Consider the following 19,441-nt stretch of genomic DNA (forward strand, 5'->3'; position numbering starts at 1 on the left):
ATTAGGAGCCAAAACATGTAAGAACTAAGAGATGTGAAAGAATGGTTTTTGATTACAGAGAACTGAAGTTTCTGATCCTTTACTCTTTTATCCACTAGTGTATGCATAAAAGTAGGTGTTTAATAAATAGTTGTTCAGTTACAGAATGGTAAGAGTTTCTGTTGAAAGGAAAATTTAGGATTTGAGTTTTTTCTGAACTTCAAGTAATATCTTGTGGTCTTCCCCAACTGAATGAATTAGTGTACCTTGAGCAAAGAGACTGTTGGAAAATGATAGGTAAAACTATTTTCTTTCTTTCCTTTTTTTTTTTTTTTCTTCTTTTTTAAAGATTATTTGTTTGAAAGAGTAACAGAGAGATCTTCTATTCACTGGTTCACTCCCTAAACAGCTTCAGTAAGCTTAGAATTCCATCCTGGTCTCCCATGTGGGTGGCAGGGGCCCAAGCACTTGAGCCATCTGCCACTGCATTCCCAGGCACATTAGCAGGGAGCTGGATGGGAAGTGGAACAGCTGGGACTCAGACCAGTGCACATATGGGATGCCGGCTTCACAGGTAGCTGCTTAACCTGCTGTGCCACAAGGCTGTCCCCTGTTAGGTGAGAGTACTAAGAAAACTCCTATGAGTATGATATGGATCAGAGTATGAAATCTGAAGACTGCTCTGTTAAGGCTATTAAGTGCCCTGACTGAATAGTGTAGGCCAACTTCCAATATCACCATTGTGGAACGCAGAGGTTAAATGGCTTTAGTTTTCTGACCTGGTTCTGAAGAGAGAGGAGCCTTTGTTTCTTAATGTAAATTGTCCTTTTGCATTGGAAACCTCTGTAATATACTTTGTACTGATTATTAGTTCATTGTGTTTTTCGGCTGAGCTAGTACTGCTGGCTTGGCAAGCTCCAGTCATTTGTTGACAAAGGCCCAGGGCCTATTAAAAATTATGAGCATCTCTCTCAAGGTTTTAATATTGGAGCTCCTAGGTATATGGCAAGGACATGGTCTAGATGTGCCTAGGGTACAGAATCAAAGAACATTTATTTTCTCCCCTGTAGAATAAAGATGGTAGATGTGGCCTGATAGTAATAGGCTAAGAGGAGTAACAGGGAATCAACTGCATTATTGAGTAAATGGTTATCCCATAAGATTATTTTGTTCGCAGAATTTGGGGAAGAGAGGAGTAATTGTTGGATACTTGGTAAATGATTTGGGCAACACCCTCTTCCAGGAATACTCTTCATTATTATAGGCAAGTCTTTGACAGCATTTCCTGGGTGTACTAATTAATGTTTTTTCCTTTCTGGCCCTTTAAGATAAAGGTTCTTTTTATTTATTATTTATTTTTTAAGATTTATTTTAAAGAGGATGAGAGAGAGAGATCCACTGCAGTTGTCAAAAGTGGGCCAGTCTGAAACCAGGAGTCAGGAATCTCATCTGGGTCTCCCACATGGGTGATAGGGTTCCATGTACTTGGGCCATCTTCTGCCTTCCAGAGTGCATTAGCAGAGAGTTGGATCAGAAGAAGAGGATCCGGGACTTGAACCAATGCTCCAGTATGGGATCTGGTGTCACAGGCAATGGCTTAACCTGTTGCATCATAACGCCGGCACCAAAGGTTTTTTGAATTTTTATAATTTTCCATCGCAGCACATTTGAGAGCTGCAGTTCACTTTTGTCAATAATAGCAAACTCACTAAAGGAATTCTTATGAGGAGTGGCAACATGTAAGGTATGGAGACCCTCTTAGTAATTCTGATACTCCCACCCTATAGAGAATCCTGGTCTTCAGACTTTGTAAACCAGGCCCTTGTTTTTTGTTTGTGTTTTGATTTGCCTTTAAGATTTATTTTTATTTATTTAAAAGGCAGAGTTGGGGAGGGGAGAAAAGAGATCTTCCATCTGCTGGTTCACTCCCAAAATGTCCAGGGCTGGGCCAGGCAGAAGCCAGGAGATTTTTTTTTTTTTTTTCTTTTTCTTTTTTTTATTTGATAGGTAAAGTTATAGACAGAGAGACAGAAAGGTCTTCCTTCTGTTGGTTCACCCCCAAAATGGCCGCCACAGCTGGAGCTACGCCGATCTGAAGCCAAGAGCTGGGTACTTCTTCCTGGTCGCCCATGTGGGTGCAGGGGCCCAAGCACTTGGGCCATCCTCCACTGCCCTCCTGGGCTACAGCAGAGAGCTGGACTGGAAGAGGAGCAACCGGGACTAGAACCCGGTGTCCATATGGGATGCTGGCGCCGCAGGCGGAGGATTAACCAAGTGAGCCATGGCGCTGGCCCCTGCCAGGAGTTTCTGATGGGTCTCCCATGTGGGAGGTAGGACCCAAGCACTGGGGCCATCTGCTGCTGCTTTCCCAGGCGCATTAGCAGGGAACTGGATTGGAAATGGAGCAGCTGGGACACACACACTGCATCTGGGATGCCAGCGTTGCAGGCTGTGGCTTAACCCGTTGTGCCAAAATGCCAGCCCCTTTTGAAACAACTCCATCTCTCCCTATTGAGATTACTGTCTGATTTACCTGCCAGCTGCTGTTTCAGTAAGTGGCATGGGACCAGATGCCCAGCTGCCACACCTCCAGGGTTGGGGGAGGAGCTGGGAGGTGGAAGTTCAAGTGTGAATCAGAGCTTCGTAATCTGCCTGTTCCATCAGTGAGTATATCCTGAATGTACTGTACAAAGCTATTAAGCAGCTTTCTTTAGCAATCAAAGTGTAGGTGAAACGAAGTATATAGCATTGGGTGTAACAGTCCTCAAGTATCTCCTGTCTAGATTTATTTGCTGTGCTAGTGGAGGTTAGGATAAATTTGTTTCCTCTTTCAGATCTCACGTCTCAGTCAGGAGGCCCTTAGATAGGAAACTAGAACTTTTTAAAGATTTATTTATTCATTTGAAAGGCAGAGTTACACAGAGAGAGGGAGCGGCAAAAAAGAAAGGTCTTCCATCTGCTGGTTCACTCCCCAAATGGCCGTGATGGCTGAAGCTGGGCCAGTCTGAAGGCAGGGGCCAAGAGCTTTTTCCAAGTCTCCCACGGGGGTGCAGGGGCCCAAGGACTTTGGCCATCTTCTACTGCTTCCCCAGGCGCATTATCAGGGAGCTCAGTTGGAAGTGGAGCAGCCGGGTCTCAAACTGGCACCCATATAGGATGCTAGTGCTGCGGGTGGCAGCTTAACCCACTGAGCCACAGTGCCAGCCCCATAAGAAACAAATATTTGTTTAACTTGGCAATATACAAGCCGCTGTACTAGGTGCTTTCGTGGGAATTATTTCATTTACTTGGCCACTCTGAAATTGGCTTTTTTTTTTTTTTTTTAATTTATTTATTTAAAAGAGTTAAGAGAGGTCTTCCATCCGCTGGGTCACTCCTCAAATGGCTACAATAGCCAAAGCGGGGCTGATCCAAAGCCAGGAGCTTCTTCCTGTTCTTCTATGTGGGTCCAGGGGCCCAAGGACTTGGGCCATCCTCTACTGTTTTCCCAGGCCATAGCAGAGAGCTGGATCGGAAGTGGAGCAGCCAGGACTTGAACCGGCGCCCATATGGGATGCTGATATTTCAGACAGCGACTTTACCCGCTACGCCACAGCACCGGCCCCAAGGTAGTTACTGTTATTGTTCCCATTCTACAGATAAGGAAACTGAGCACAGGAAGATTAAGTTGTTTTGTCTATGATTGCACAGGCAGTAAGTGACAGAGAAGCATAGAAATATACTAGCTTTATTCTGTAACCACATAGGCAATCTAGCATTCATTGCTTTATAAATCGGAGACCTAAGAAGTGTTGCTGATAGAGACTAAGATCAGCTCTGGTTAGGTTACTAACCAGAAGCTGTCTACAAAGAAAATTAAGATTTTTACTGAGAGAGGCTGGTGTTGTGGTACAGAGGGTTATGTTGCTGCTTGTGGTGTCGGCATCACATGTAGAGTGTCAGTTCAAGTAGCAGCTGCTCTGTTTGCTTTCTAGCTCCCTGCTAATGTGCACAGCAGAGCAGCAGATGATAGCCCATGCCACTCACATGAAAGATCTGGATGGAGTTCATAGCTCCTGGCTTCAGGTTGGCCCATCCCACTATTGTGCCCGTCTGGGGAGTGAACCAACAAATGGAACATTTCTCTCTCTCTTTCTCTCTGCCACTCTGATTTTCAAAAAAAAATGAAGGATGATATTTTCAACAGTTCCGGCTGTTGCAGCCATTTGGGGAGTAAAACAGAGGATGGGGGGCCAGTGCTGTGGTGCAGCAGGTTAATGCCTTGGCTGAAGTAGAGGATGGCCCAAGTCCTTGGGCTCCTGCACCCATGTGGGAGACCTGGAAGAAGCTCCAGGCTCCTGGCTTTGGATGGGCACAGCTCCTGCTGTTGCTGCCAGTTGGGGAGTGAACCATCGAATGGAAGACCGACCGACCTCTCTCTCTCTCTCTCTCTCTCTCTCTCTCTCTCTCTCTCTCTCTCTCTCTCTCTCTCTTCCTCTCCTCTCTCTGTGTAACTCCGAATTTTTTTTTGGACAGGCAGAGTTAGTAAGGTCTTCCTTCCATTGGTTTACCCCCAAAATGGCCACTATGGCCGGCGCGCTTGGCCGGCACACCGCGCCAATCCAAAGCCAGGAGCCAGGTGCTTCCTCCTGGTCTCCCATGCAGGTGCAGGGCCCAAGCACTTGGGCCTTCCTGGGCCACAGCAGATAGCTGGACTGGAAGAGGAGCAACTGGGACTAGAAGCCAGGGTGCCGGCGCCGCAGGTGGAGGATTAGCCTAGTGAGCCACGGTGCTGGCCAACTCGGACTTTCAAATAAAAAAATCTTAAAAAAAAAAAAAAAAAAAAGATGGAAGAACTATCTTTGCCTCTGCCTTTGTGTGACTCTCTGCCTTTCAAATAAATAAATAAATCTTTAAAAAATAATAATAAATGAAGAGGGACAGGTAACCCAGCCTGCAGTGCCAGCATCCCATATTGGCACTGGTTCGAGTCCCGACTGCTCCACTTCTATCCAGCTCCCTGCTAATGCACCTGGGAAAGCAGTGGAGGATGACCCAAGTGCTTGGGCCCCTGCACCAATGTGGGAGACCTGGAAGAAGCTCCTGGCTTCTGCCTGGCCCAGCCCTGGACATAACGGCCATTTGGGGAGTGAACCAGCAAATAGAAGACCTTTCTGTCTCTACCTCTTTCTGTAACTCTGCCTTTCAAATAAAATAACTCTTTTTTTTAAAGGGGGAGGGGGGAATGGCTGCTGTGGTGCGGTGAGTTAACGCCCTGGCCTGAAGCGCCGGCATCCAATATGGGTGCCGGTTTGAGACCCCGCTGCCCCACTTCCAATCCAGCTCTCTGCTATGGCCTGGGAAAACAGTAGAAGATGGCCCAAGTCCTTGGGTCCCTGCACCTGTGTGGGAGACCAGGAAGAAGCTCCTGGCTTTGGATCGGAGCAGCTCCGGCTGTTGCAGCCAATTGGGGTCTCATTCACATATTTTCCTTTGTCCACTGGTGACTAGTAGGAAAAGGGGGAGTTGTTCCATTAATGCTGGATTCAACTTCCCATTAACCCCATGTAGATTTAGTGGGCTCGAGCTATTTGAGTTCCCTGCTTGCTCAAAATAGTCCTTAGCACGCTAGGGAGACTGGTTAGGAAGTTGATAAAAGGAGTTAGGGACAGCCTCGTTAAAAGGTTGACTGCTGCATCCACTGATAGACCTTGAACAATTTGCTGTTGTTCTTTTGGTTTGCACTAGGATGCCAAAGAAAAATCCCTGCGCTTTCTGTCTGTCTCTGTGTGGCAGCCCAGATTGAATTGAGGAATACATTTGTTAAAAAAAAAAAAAAGTTGACTCTGCTCTGCTTTAGGAACACATTAGCTTACTTTGCACTGTTTGGCTTTGGAGTGGTACTATTTTTTTTTTTTAAGTATTTATTTGAAAGGCAGAGTGACAGAGAAGTCTTCCATCTGCTAGTTTAGTGCCCAAATACCTGCAACATCAGGCTGAATCCAGGAGCTGGGAAATCCATCTTGGTCTCCTAAGTAGGTGACAGGGACCCAAGTACTAGGGTCTGGTGCATTGGCAGGAGCTAGATTGGAAGCAGGGCAAGACTTAATCCCAGGCACTGTAGTATGGAGTGAGGTTGTCCCAAGCCACAGCTTAACCTACTGTGCCACAGCGTGCTCCCTAGGTTGATTTATTGTATTTTATTTATTTGAAAGTCAGTTACAGTTAATCCACCATCTACAGTGCTGACATTCCATATGGGCGCTGGTTCGAGTCCCGGGTGCTCCGATCCCAATTCAGCTCCCTGCTAATCCACTTGGGAAAGTAGTGGAAGATGACTCAAGTGCTTGAGTCCCTATACCCACATGGGAGACCTGGAAGAAGCTCTTGGTTTTGACCTGGCCCGACCCTGGCTGTTGTGACCATTTGGAGTGAACCAGCAGATGGAAGCTATCTGTCTATCTGTCTCTCTCTGCCTCTGCTTTCTCTGTAACTCTTTTTTTTTTTTTTTTTTTTTTTTTTTTGACAGGCAGAGTGGACAGTGAGAGAGAGACAGAGAGAAAGGTCTTCCTTTGCCGTTGGTTCACCCTCCAATGGCCGCCGCGGCTGGCGTGCTGCGGTCGGCACACCGCGCTGATCCGATGGCAGGAGCCAGGGGTTTATCCTGGTCCCCTATGGGGTGCAGGGCCCAAGCACTTGGGCCATCCTCCACTGCACTCCCAGGCCACAGCAGAGAGCTGGCCTGGAAGAGGGGCAACCGGGACAGAATCTGGTGCCCCGACCGGGACTAGAACTCGGTGTGCCGGCGCCGCAAGGCGGAGGATTAGCCTAGTGAGCCGTGGCACCGGCCTCTGTAACTCTTACTTTCAAGAAAGTAAGTAAGTTACAGAGAGAAGGGAAGAGAGGGAGATCCATCTTTCAACTGCTGGTTCACTCTCCAGTTGGCCACAATAGCCAGGGCTGGGCCAAACTTAAGCCCTGAGCCAGGGACTTCATCAGGGTTTCCCACATGGGTGGAAGGGGCCCAAGTATTTGGGTCATCTTCTGCTGTTTTTCCTATACCATTAGAAAGGAGCTGGATGGAAGTGGAGCAGCTGGGACACGAACCAGTTTGTTTCATTTTATTTGAAAGAGTTACAGAGAGAGGTAGAGACAGAGAGAGAGGTCTTCCATCCGCTGGTTCACTTGGGCCATCTTCCACTGCTTTCCCAGGCCACAGTAGAGAGCTGGATTGGAAGTGGAGCAGCTGGGTCCAGAACTGGTGCCCATATGGGATGTCAGCACCGCACAGGCCCCTCTGAATACATTTTTAAAAGGATAAAAATTCCTTTTAGGGGCTGACTCTGTGACGTAGTGGATTATGCCATCTTCTGCAGCACCAGCATCCCATTTGGGTGCCGATTCAACTCCCAGCTGCTCCACTTGTGATCCAGCTCCCTGCTAATGCACCTGAGAAGGCAGCTGAAAATGGCCCAAGTGCTTGGGCCCCTCCCACCCATGTGAGAGACCTGGAAGAAGCTCCTGGCTCTGGTCTGACCCAGCTCCTGCCATTCTGGCCATATGGGGCATTGAATCATTGGAAGATATCTCTCTCTTTGTCTCGTCTCTCCTTTTTCTGTAGCTCTGCCTTTCAAATAAAATAAATCTTGTTAAAAAAATTCAATGCAGGGGAAAAGAACAGATTGCTGTAGCATACTCTCTCTCTGTCAATGTATTTGAAACAGTCAGATCTTCCATGAGCTGGGTCAGTGAATGGCCACAGTGGCCACAGCTGGACCAGGACAAAGCCAAGAGCCAGGAGATTCATGCGAGTCACCTATGTGAATGGCAAGGGTCAAAGCGCTTGGGCCATCATTCACTGCTTTCTCAGGTACATTAGCAGCAAGCTGGATCAGAAATGGAGTAACTGGGGCTTGATCTTTCGCTCAGAAGGGATATTAGTGCCACAGGTTGCAGCTTAACCTACTATACTACATTGCTGGCTCCTTGACTAATTTTGTTTTCAAAATAAGCTGGTGCATGGCCAGCACCGTGGTTCACTAGGCTAATCCTTCGCCTGCGGCGCTGGCACCACAGGTTCTAGTCCTGGTCGCCCCTCTTCCAGGCCAGCTCTCTGCTGTGGCCCGGGAAGGCAGTGGAGGATGGCCCAAGTCCTTGGGCCCTGCACCCACATGGGAGACCAGGAGAAGCACCTGGCTCCTGGCTTTGGATCGGCGCAGCACGCTGACCATAGTGGCCATTTGGGAGGTGAACCAACAGAAGGAAGACCTTTCTCTCTGTCTCACTCTCTCACTGTCTAACTCTGCCTGTCAAAAAAAATAATAATAAGCTGGTGCAGAAAAGTTAATCTTGTCTAAGGCCTTATTCCTAATTACTAGTCTAATTGGTGTTACTCGTTTATCTTTGTAATGGGAGATAGCTTTTCTGAGTCTCAAACATATCTTTCTGGATAATTTTTTTCCTGAAGTGTATCTTCAGAAATTCCTGGAATGGGACAGACATTTGGCCTGGTGATGAAGCTGGGTAAGGATACCCATATGCTACCTCAGAGTGCCTTGGTTTGAGTTCTGCCTCTTGATTCTTTTTTTTTTTTTTTTTTAAGATTTATTTATTTATTTGAAAGAGTTACACAGGGTGAGAAGGAGAGGCAGAGAGAGAAAGGTCTTCCATCCACTGGTTCACTCCCCAGTTGGCTGCAGCAGCCGGAGCTGTGCCGGAGCTGCTTCTGGGTCTCCCATGTAGGTGCAGGGGCCCAAGGACTTGAGCTATCTTCTACTGCTTTCCCAGGCCATAGCAGAGAGCTGGATCGGAAGTGGAGCAGCCGGGACTCAAAAACCGGTGCCCATATGGGATGCAGGCTGTGGATTTACCTGCTACTCCACAGTGCCGGCTCCTCCTGATTCTAACTACAGCTTCTTGCTAATAGAGGCACTGGGGGACGGCAGTGATGACTCAGGTAATCGGGTTCGTGCTACCCACTGCATTCCCAGTTTCTGGTACCCTTATTTGGCCCTGGCTAATGTGCTCATCTGTGGGAGTAAATCAGTGAACAGGAGCACTCTTCTTATCTCCCTGTATGTATGCACACACTTGCTTTCTCAGATTTTAAAATTCCTTCAGTACTAGTGTATAGGTGATAGATCTCTTCATTTTTATCTGAAAATGTCCATATTCCATCTCTTTTTTTTTTTTTTTTTTTTAATTCAGTCCCCTCCGCCAACACACACACAACTCTAACTTAATTTCTTTTGGCACTGTTTTAGAAAATTTTCCAATTTTATTGCTGCTGCTGTATAGTGTTCTGCTGGTTTCTTTGTAGATACACTATCTTCTGTGTGCTTTTTCTAGGAAACTTAGCAGTACTGTTGTGAAAGGCTGCCTTCTGCCTGTAGGCTCTTCCTAGACTGGAGGGTGGAGTGCTGTCAGAAGGCTAGGTACTAGAGTGATTCACCCACAGTGTCACGTGATTGGTCAGTTTCCTCAGTTGTTCCCCTTGGTACTGATTAGAACTATTAGATCGGGATGGATACATGCTCTGGAACCCAGAAGATGGAAAATCAGTTGTTTTCAGGGAAGGCTAGTGAAGCTCCAGGTACAATAAACAAAGTTAAACCTGCTGCTGTCTTTAGCTTTTTCATGTCAAACTGTCCTAGTGAACTAAGGTGGAGAGAGAGAAGCTGAGTTGCTGTAACTCCTTGTTAATACAAAGATCGAGGGGTAAACGACATAAGATTTTGTTTTTTCTTTGCAGAATTCATCCTGTCTTGTTCTTGCTGCCCGACATGCTAGTGCTTCTTCCACGGTAAGATTTTAAAAAGAAGACTTGAGAATTATTAGGGTGGCATGACCCTGGGACAGAAAGTTTGACAGACACCTGGCCTCTCATTACCCTGAATATCTCCTAGAAAGATTTATTTATTTGAAAGGCTGAGAGTTACAGAGAGGCAGAGAGAGAGAAATAAGTCTGTTTATTTGAAAGGCAGAGGAACAGAACAGGAAAGATGGAGCCTCCATCCATTGATTTATTCCCCAGATGACCACAATGTCCAGGGCTAGGCAGGCTGAGCCAGGAGCCAGGAACTCCATTCTGGTCTCCCACAGGGGTAGCAGGGACCCATACACTTGGGCTGTCATCTGCTTTCCCAGGTGCATTAACAAGGAGTTGAATCAGAAGTGGAGTAGCTAGTACTCAAACAGCACTCCACAATGGGATGCCAGTGTTGAAAGGGACTGTTTAATTGTCTGTGCCACAATGCTGACCCCCTTTTTAATGGTTTTAAGGGTACAGCTCATTGGCAGTAAGCTCATTCACATTATTGTGCAGCCACCACTACTATCCCTCCCCAGAACTTTTCCATCTCCCTAAACTGAGCTCTATACCCATTAAACAGTAACTTCTCATGCCTTCTCTAACGCCTACCTTTACAGAGTAGTTGACCAGACTTCCCTGGCAGATAGAGGGAGCTAAATTCTAAAGAGCAGTTTTCACACATCTACTGTGCAGAGAATCTGATGAACTTTTTGTTTTCCTTTTAGAATTTGAAAGATGTGTTGGCTGACCTGATCCCTAAGGAGCAGGCCAGAATTAAGACCTTCAGGCAGCAACATGGCAAGACGGTGGTGGGCCAAATCACTGTGGACATGGTAAGGATTGTGGGGTCCTAGCCAGTAAAAGTAGTTCTGTAATATGCTTCAACAGAAATGCCATCTCTTCACCAACTATTCAAAAGTATTCTGTCCCTTACAAGGAAATGTGGTGATTTATGATGTTTTTAAAAATTAGATTGCTCTTCTCTACAAACTTAATGGTTTCATTCACCAATGGAAAGGATAAATTTAATTTGTATTCCTACACACTTCTTTGCCTTGGTGATAATACCAGTCATAATTAAACCATAGCCCTTGCTGGCCCTTTTGACCAGCTTTAAGATGACTTTTCCCCAGCCTTAATAGTCTGAGTAGCTCAGATGATGGTTCTTCAGCAGTTGTTAGCTATTGGTCTCTGTTCCCTTCCCCTGTAATAGATTTTATTCTGTTTACTTTGGTTGGTTAAGATGGAGATGGGGTAGGGGTATTAAGAGTCACAGGAGAAAAAAAAAAAATGCAGTAAGAAAAGAAAGCAAATAGAGGTAGAAGCATTAAAGAAAAATAGTGATTTTTTTTTTCAACTTAAAAATTTCATTTCCAGTGTTAGCAGTCTTCATTGCAAAATTCAGTTCTTTGGTAAGTTAACTCCTCAGAAATATTCCTACCCCAAATGAAGTCTTGCAAGTCAGAAAATCCATTTCCCATCCCGAATCTCATGAAGCAAGCTGCATCCTAAATCATCTGACTTGTGGTCACATCTTTTGTGTGTATTTTATTTTTGTTGTTTTAGATGTATGGTGGCATGAGAGGCATGAAGGGACTGGTATATGAAACATCAGTTCTTGATCCTGATGAGGTAAGACACTGTCATGTCAATCATTGATAATCATTTAATCATTGAGTTCACTAACCATACCAACCAGGTAGTGAAAGTAACCATGTACACCATGGATTGGACCAGTGAGGCTAAGAGAACAGAACACAGCACCTTCTTTCATATTTTGGAAGGTAGAGGAGTTTTTTGTTGTTGTTGGTTTGTGTGTGTGTGTTTTTAATAAGATTTATGATTTTATTTCAGAGAGGGAAAGACAGATCTTCCATCTGCTGTTTTATTCCCCCAAATGGCTGCAGTGGCTAGGGCTAGGCCAGGCCACAGCCAGGAGCCTGGAACTCCATCCAGGTTTGCCATGTAGCTGGGCCATTCTCCACTGCTTTCCTTGGCACATTAACAGGGGGCTGGATAGGGAGTGAAGCCTCCGGAACCCGAACCCACACTCATGTGAGATAGTGGCATCGCAGGCAGCAGCTTAACCTACTGTTCCACAATGCTGGCTCCTAGTTTACATTTTTAATACATTTTACTAATGAAAACAAAAATACAAAGGTAGAAGTAAGTAATGTGAAGATTTAAGCTTTAAAAGTTCTGTTCTAACTGGTTAAAATGTCTGAACTAAATGAGACTAGTCAATAATTTCCGGGCTAACAAACTTAAGAGTTGTAACTTTTGCTCTTCTCCTCCAAGGGCATTCGTTTCCGAGGTCATAGTATCCCTGAATGCCAGAAGCTGCTGCCCAAGGCTAAGGGTGGGGAAGAACCCCTGCCTGAGGGCTTATTTTGGCTGCTGGTAACTGGACAGATCCCAACAGAGGAACAGGTAAAGCCCTTCTCATTCTCCTTCGCTTTTCTCTAATCTCAGATACCTAATCCTAATCTGGCTATAGATGTGCGGTGATGGGAAGGAATCAGTGAAGTTGTGGACTGTGTTGAACTTTCTTTTATTCATATGTCACTGTTTTATTTTTCTCCTTTTTCCTTGCTAGTGTTCTGAGCACAGTGTCCCTTTCCGCAGGTTTCTTGGCTTTCAAAAGAGTGGGCAAAGAGGGCAGCCCTGCCTTCTCATGTGGTCACCATGCTGGACAACTTTCCCACCAACCTACACCCCATGTCTCAGCTCAGTGCAGCCATTACAGCACTTAACAGTGAAAGTAACTTTGCCCGAGCATATGCAGAGGGTATCAACCGAGCCAAGTACTGGGAGGTAAGAAATTTGAGTGGAGTGATGAGGATGTGATGGGGATTCAAAGGACTTGAGTGTGAAGATAGAAGAAGGAATGTAGAGTCTTTAGGAAAATCACTTCTCTGATTGCCGCTAGAAACTTAACAAATACTCATTGTGGGCTTGCTTTGTGTCAGCTGTTGTGATTGCAAAGCTAGAGCATGGCTGTGTCACCATGGCTATTGGTTTAGTTAGGATGATACACGTGTAAAAGAAACCATAATCCTTTTTTTTTTTTTTTTTTTAAGATTTTATTTGAGAGGTAGAGTTACAGAGAGGGAAAGACAGAGAGAAAGGTCTTCCATCCACTGGTTCACTCCCCAGACAGCTGGAGCTGGGTTGATCTGGAGCCAGGGGCTTCTTCCTAGTCTCCCATGTGGTTGCAGGTGCCCAAGAACTTGGGTCATCTTCCACTGCTTTCCCAGGCCATAGCAGAGAGCTGGATCACAAGAGGAGCAGCCAGGACACAAACCAGCACCCATATGGGATGTGGCACCGTAGGTAGAGGCTTAGCCTACTATGCCACATAGCAGTTCCCTCTGTTCCATAATCTTACTGTATTAGTGCTGTGTACACAGAGCTGTTGGAACATTGAGAAGGGCATAATCTAACTGCAGGGTTCCTAAGGAAGATTGCACAGACCAATGGAAAGGATAAATGTAATTTTTTTTCTTTCCAAAAGATCAGTCACCATGCTAAGGTAGGCCTGAGACTGACAAGTTTAGTGGGAGATGGAAGAGGGAATATGATTTTTTTTTCTTTTAAGATTGATTTATTTATTTGAAGGGCAGAGTTACAGAGAGGCAGAAAGAGAGGTCTTCTGTCTGCTGGTTCACTTCTCAAATGGCTACAATGGCCGGAGCTGGGCTAATCCAAAGCCAGGAGTAAGGAGCTTCTTCCAGGTCTCCCACTGGATGCAAGGACCCAAGGACTTGGGCCATCTTCTACTGCTTTCCCAGGCCATAACAGACAGCTGAATCGGAAGTGAAACAGCTGGGTCTCGAACTGGCACCCAAATGGGATGCTGGCACTGCAGGTGGAGGCTTTACCAGTACTCCACAGCACCAGCCCCTGAATGTAAGCTTTATTCCTATTCCCAATTCCTAAGATTCTTTTTTTTTTTTTTTTTTTTTAAAGATTTGAGAGGCAGAGTTATAAAGAGGCAGAGAGAGAGAAAGAGAGGTCTTCTGTCTTCTGGTTCATTCCCCAGATGGGCACAACGGCTGGTGCTGTGCTGATCTGAAGCCAGGAGCTTCTCTGGGTCTCCCACATGGGTGCAGGGACCCAAGGACTTGGGCCATCTTCTACTGTTTCCCAGGCCATAGCAGAGAGCTGGATCAGAAGAGGAGCAGCCAGGACTCAAACCAGTGCTTTTGGAAAAGATTTATTTATTTACATATTTGAGCGGGAGAGAGAGAAAGATCCATCTGGTTCACACCCAGAATGGCTGCAACAACCAGGACTGGACCAGGCCAGATAAAGAGCCAGGACCGTCATCTGGTGTCCCACACAGGTGGTAGGACCCACATCCTTGGGCCATCTTCTGCCTTCCCAGGCACATGAACAGGAAGCTGTATTAGAAGTGAAGCAGCCAGCCAGCACTGGTACTCTGATTCAGGATGCTGCACACCCCCAACAGCTGCTGTAGTTGAGCTTGACAGTCTTTGCTGCCACATCTTGTATTTTTCTCAAAGGTCAGACTTGCTAGTTCAGTTGTTGCTTAATTTAGTTACAAACTATTTAAGTAGAATTACATGTTCCATAACAGTTTCCATGACTTTATTTAAAGATTCATTTATTTATTTGAAAGAGTTAGAGAGAGGTCTTCCATCTCCTGGCTCACTCTCCAGATGGCTGCAACAGCCGGAGCTGCACCAATCTGAAGCCCGGAGCCAGGAGCTGCCTTTTTTTTTTTTACAGGCAGAGTTAGAGAGTGAGACAGAGAGAAAGGTCTTCCTTCCGTTGGTTCACCTCCCAAATGGCCACTACGGCCAGCGCACTGCACCGATCCGAAGCCAGGAGCTAGGTGCAACCGGGACAGAATCTGGTGCCCTGACCAAGACTAGAACCCGAGGTGCTGGTGCCGCAGGCGGAGGATTAGCCTATTGAGCCGCGGCGCCAGCCAGGGGCTTCTTCCGGGTTTTCCTTGCAGGTGCAGGGGCCTAAGGACTTGGACTATCCTCCACTGCTTTCCCAGGCCAGAGCAGAGAGTGGATCGGAAGTGGAGTAGCTGGGTCTCGAACCAGTGCCCATATGGGATGCTGGCATTGCAGGTGGTGGCCCTATCCGCTATGCCATAGCACTGGCCCCGATGACTTTAGACAAATAATGCAATCACTTGAGTTCAGAGAGTTTATTAGCCAGCTTCTAGGTGTGTTTTTCATTTTATTTTTCAAATGAAACTTTAAAAAAATGTATTTTTATCTATTTGAAAAGCAGAGAGGCCTTCCATCTGCTGGTTCACTCCCCAAATGCCCGCTATAGCCAGGCCTGGACCAGGCCAAGGCTGGAGCCAAAAACTCAGGTTCTTCCATGTGGGTAACAGGTACCCAAGTACTTGAGCCACTACTTGCTGCCTCTGGGGCTCATTAGCAACAATCTGGAATCAGAAGGGAGTCTCGGGGGCCAGCACTGTGGTGCAGTGGGTTAAAGCTACGACCTGCAGTGCCGGCATCCCATATGGGCGCCAGTTTGAGTCCTGGCTGCTCCACTTCTGATCTAGCTCTCTGCTATGGCCTGGGAAAGCAGTAGAAGATGGTCCAAGTCCTTGGGTCCCTGTACCCGTGTGGGAGACCCAGGAGAAGCTCCAGGCTCCTGGCTTCAGGTTCGGCCCAGTTCCGGCTGTTGTAACCGTTTGGGGAATGAACCAGAGGATTAAAGACCTCTCTCTCTCTCTCTCTCTCTCTCTCTTTCTCTCTCTCTGCCTCTCTGTAACTCTGCCTTTCAAGTAAATAAATCTTTAAAAAAAAATTTTATGCTGGATAGGCATCTGGCACAGCAGTTAAGACACTGCTCAGGGGCTAATGCCATGGTGTAAAGTAAAACCACCACCTGTGGCGCCGGCATCTCATATGGCCACTGGGTCGAGTTCCAGCTGTTCCACCGCCCATCCAGCTCCCTGTTGGTAGCCTGGGAAGGCAATGAAGGATGGCCCAACTGCTTGGGCCCCTGCACCTGCATGGGAGACCAGGAGGAAGCTCCTGGTTCCTAGTTTCGGATCAGCCCAGCTCTGGCTGTTGTGGCCATTTGGGGAGTGAACCAGTGGCTGGAAGACCTCTCTCCCTCTCCCTCTCCCTCTTCCCTCCCTCTGTAATTCTGCCTTTCAAATAAATAAATCTTTAAAAAAAAAAAAAAAAGGGCAAGAAAAACTCAGGGAGCGAGCATTGTGATGCACCAGGTTAAGCCACCGCCTGTGATGGCAGCATCCCATGTGAGCACCAGTTCAAGTCCTGGCTGCTACACTTGAGGTCCAGCTCCTTACTGATGTACCTGGGAATGCAGTGCAGGATGAACAGAGTACTTGGGCCCCTGTACCCATTGGGAGACCCGGATAGAGTTTCAGGCTCTTGGCTTCAGCCTGTCCTGTTCCTGGCTGTTGCAGGAATGGAAGCAGATGGAAGGTCACTCTCTCTCTCTGTAACTGTTTCTCTTTTATATATATATACATATATATATATATGCTTTTTTGTTTTTAAGATTTATTTTATCTACTAGAAATAAATACAGAGAGAGGTAGAGAAAGAAAGTGTGTCTTCCATCCGCTGGTTTGTGCCCCAAATGGCCACAATGGCCAGAGCTGAGCTGATCCAAAGCCAGGAGCCTGGGGCTTCTTCTGGGTCTCCCACATGGGTGTAGGGCCCAAGGGCTTGAGCCATTCTCCACTGCTTTTCCAGGCACATTAGCAGGGGGCTGGATCAGAAGTGGAACAGCTGGAACTCAAACCAGCACCCATATGGGATGCTGGTGCTGCATGGTAGGGCTTTAACCCACTGTGCCACAGCGCTGGGCCCTCTGTAACTCTTTCAAATAAATATATAAATAAATCCTTAAAAAACTAAAAAATGATGCTATTCAAGACTCTTTTTGTACCCTAAGTTGGAGAGCCTGGATTGAAGTTCTGACTCTGCTTCTAATTCCAGGTTTAGGTACTTGGGAAATCCATATTGAATTTCAGGCTCCTGGATTTATTTATTTGAAAGGCAGAGTTACAAAGAAAGGTGGAGACAGAGGTCTTCCATCCCCTGGTTCACTCCCCAGATGGCTGAAACGGCTGGAGCTGCGCCGATCTGAAGCCAGGAGCCAGGAGCTTCTGGGTCTCCCATGTGGGTGCAGGGGCCCAAGAACTTGGGCCATCTTCTGCTTTCCCAGGCCATGGCAGAGAGCTGGATCTGAATAGGAGCAGCTGGGACTAGAACCGTCATCCATATGGGATGCCAGCGCTTCAGGCCAGGGCTTTAACCCACTGCGCCACAGCGCTGACCCCAGCCTTCTAGATCTGTCAGTTTATAAAGAAACTAGTTGGCAGAGGAATATTTTACATGACATCATAGGTATACAATTAACAAAATATAAACAATGGGAAATTCTACAGAATAAATAACCTAATTTTCCACAAATTGCAAAGGAAACGACAAAAAAGGAAACTTCTGAGAAAGTTCAGATAATGGCAACCTATGGACTGTATTTCAGTCTTGCTTCAAACTAATGGAGGTTGGGAGAACTTTACAAGTCAGGGAAGCTGGAATACTGACAGAGTAGTTAATGAGATTGAGTTTGTCAAAATATGTTAGATGGGGTGATGGTTTTTTGATTTTGAGAATTGTTTTATAGATGCAAACTTTAGTATTCAGATAGTAGAATAGATGTTGCCTGGGATTTTCTCAAATAATTTGGGAGCTAAGGGGGCAAAGTGGTGAATGGCCATCAGGAAGAGTAAGCTCAAGAGATCTAGTGTATACACGGTGACTGTAGTTAACAGTGTATTCTGTACTTGAAAATTACTAGAGAATAGATTTGAAATATTAACCACCACACACACAAAAATATGTAAGGGAGTGGATGTATTATTTAGCTTGACTTAGCAACTCCATAATGTATACATTCAAAACATCTATATGCCACAAATAAAATTTTTATTTCTCCATTGATTTGTCATGAGTTAATTGTTGAAGCTATGTGGGTGACCTTATGCAAGTCATTTAACCTGGCCAGGGCCCAGTTTTCTCATTTGTAAAAACGGGGATCTTACATTGAAATCTGGTGTCTCAGCACATTGAGTGAGTGCAAAGTCATGGAATAGTGGGAAACATCACGATTCTATATGTCAGGGTTCAAACTTGACCTTGGCATTTAATAAAATACTATGAGCCTCAATTTCCTCATATGTAAATTGGTGGTCATTACACATCCTTTGTAGGGTGGTAAGAATTGGGAATGGTGTGTTCTGTCAATCCAAATAGTGCAGTACCTGGAGGATGAACAGTGAGTATCCTCGTGCAGTTCTTTGCTGGTAAATCCCTTTTTTTCTCCATCTTCCTTTTCTCCCATCAGTTGATTTATGAAGACTCTATGGATCTGATCGCAAAGCTACCTTGTGTTGCCGCAAAGATCTACCGAAATCTCTACCGGGAAGGCAGCAGTATTGGAGCCATTGACTCCAAACTGGACTGGTCCCACAATTTCACCAACATGTTAGGTTATACTGATGCTCAGTTCACTGAGCTGATGCGCTTGTACCTCACCATCCACAGGTGAGCTAGACCCAGTAACCATAATCACAGTCCTTAATGTTCTCATCTTCTGGGAACCTATGGTCAGCAGCAAGGAGACAGAAACATGACATAAGGGATGATGTGAGGCAAGGAAAGGATCTGGTAAGAAAGGTCAGGAGGAGGCCTAGGGAAATCACCATAAACACCCTAGAGCAGGAGGGAGCTGTGGGTGGTGGGGGGCACAGGACGATGCAGGGAGACAGGTCCTAACTGCTCACCTTAAGTGGTCTTTTGCCTTCCCAAGAGCTCCCCCTTCTGGCCATTTCTGTTAAAGCTGGGGTTGGAATTGGGCACACAGGCATAATGAACTAGTACCCTCTCCAAGTCTGGATTAGTTAATAAAAGCTGATAATAAGATTAAGATGTCTTTTTCAAGAGCTTAGGTATAACTGGCTGGCTGTAGGCTCATAGTATGTGAGCCCATAACTAGGCTAGTATGTGACAAGAGAACAGCCAAGTAGTGTTTCCATAATTTGCCTTTTCTTTCTCCCTTTGGCTTCCCTTCTCACCCATAGTGACCATGAGGGCGGCAATGTAAGTGCCCATACTAGCCACTTGGTAGGCAGTGCCCTTTCAGACCCTTACCTGTCCTTTGCGGCAGCCATGAATGGCCTGGCAGGGCCTCTACATGGACTGGCAAATCAGGTAAGACTATTACTTTTCTCTTCTCCATGTTTTTCTTAGCCTCATGCTTTGTTTCTGATCTTGGCATTGTCCTTTGGCATAAGTATTAACATTCCTTCTCCCTCCCCTCCCCAACCAACCTTACCCATAGGAAGTGCTTGTCTGGCTTACACAACTGCAGAAGGAAGTTGGCAAAGATGTATCAGATGAGAAGTTACGAGACTATATCTGGAATACACTCAACTCAGGACGGGTAAGCAGATACTAAACAACTAGGAAAGAAGCCAGGACACAAGTGCTGCAGTTTGGAAGAATTAAGAAGAAAAGAACAAAAGAGTTCCCTAAATATGTCTAACCTGAAGAATTTTTTTAAAAAAATTTTCCTTGGGGGCCCGGCACCGTGGCTCAATAGGCTAATCCTCTGCCTGTGGCGCCGGCACACTGG

The 19,441-nt window shown here is 46.1% G+C and overlaps 1 protein-coding gene and 1 non-coding gene across 3 annotated transcripts in view; both read left to right on the forward strand.

Annotated features, from left to right (window-relative positions):
- Positions 1-19,441, forward strand: part of CS (citrate synthase) — a 28,032-nt gene that overhangs the window by 5,871 nt on the left and 2,720 nt on the right. Inside the window, exons 1-9 of one of the 2 annotated variants that reach the window (XM_062203452.1) lie at positions 3,991-4,044; positions 9,710-9,760; positions 10,495-10,602; positions 11,336-11,401; positions 12,068-12,199; positions 12,395-12,583; positions 18,152-18,351; positions 18,888-19,017; positions 19,148-19,249. In XM_062203452.1, coding sequence (XP_062059436.1) covers positions 4,006-4,044; positions 9,710-9,760; positions 10,495-10,602; positions 11,336-11,401; positions 12,068-12,199; positions 12,395-12,583; positions 18,152-18,351; positions 18,888-19,017; positions 19,148-19,249 — 1,017 coding nt within the window. In that variant the 5' untranslated portion in view covers positions 3,991-4,005. Of the gene's footprint in view, positions 1-3,990; positions 4,045-9,709; positions 9,761-10,494; positions 10,603-11,335; positions 11,402-12,067; positions 12,200-12,394; positions 12,584-18,151; positions 18,352-18,887; positions 19,018-19,147; positions 19,250-19,441 lie in introns of those variants that run through there. The other variant, XM_062203453.1, reaches the window with a different exon arrangement.
- Positions 5,651-5,780, forward strand: LOC133769266 (small nucleolar RNA SNORA31). The gene has a single exon (XR_009867157.1). It is a non-coding gene; the product is annotated as a small nucleolar RNA SNORA31 (small nucleolar RNA).

This window comes from Lepus europaeus, chromosome 10 (assembly GCF_033115175.1).
Source record: "Lepus europaeus isolate LE1 chromosome 10, mLepTim1.pri, whole genome shotgun sequence".
Lineage (NCBI taxonomy): Eukaryota > Metazoa > Chordata > Mammalia > Lagomorpha > Leporidae > Lepus > Lepus europaeus.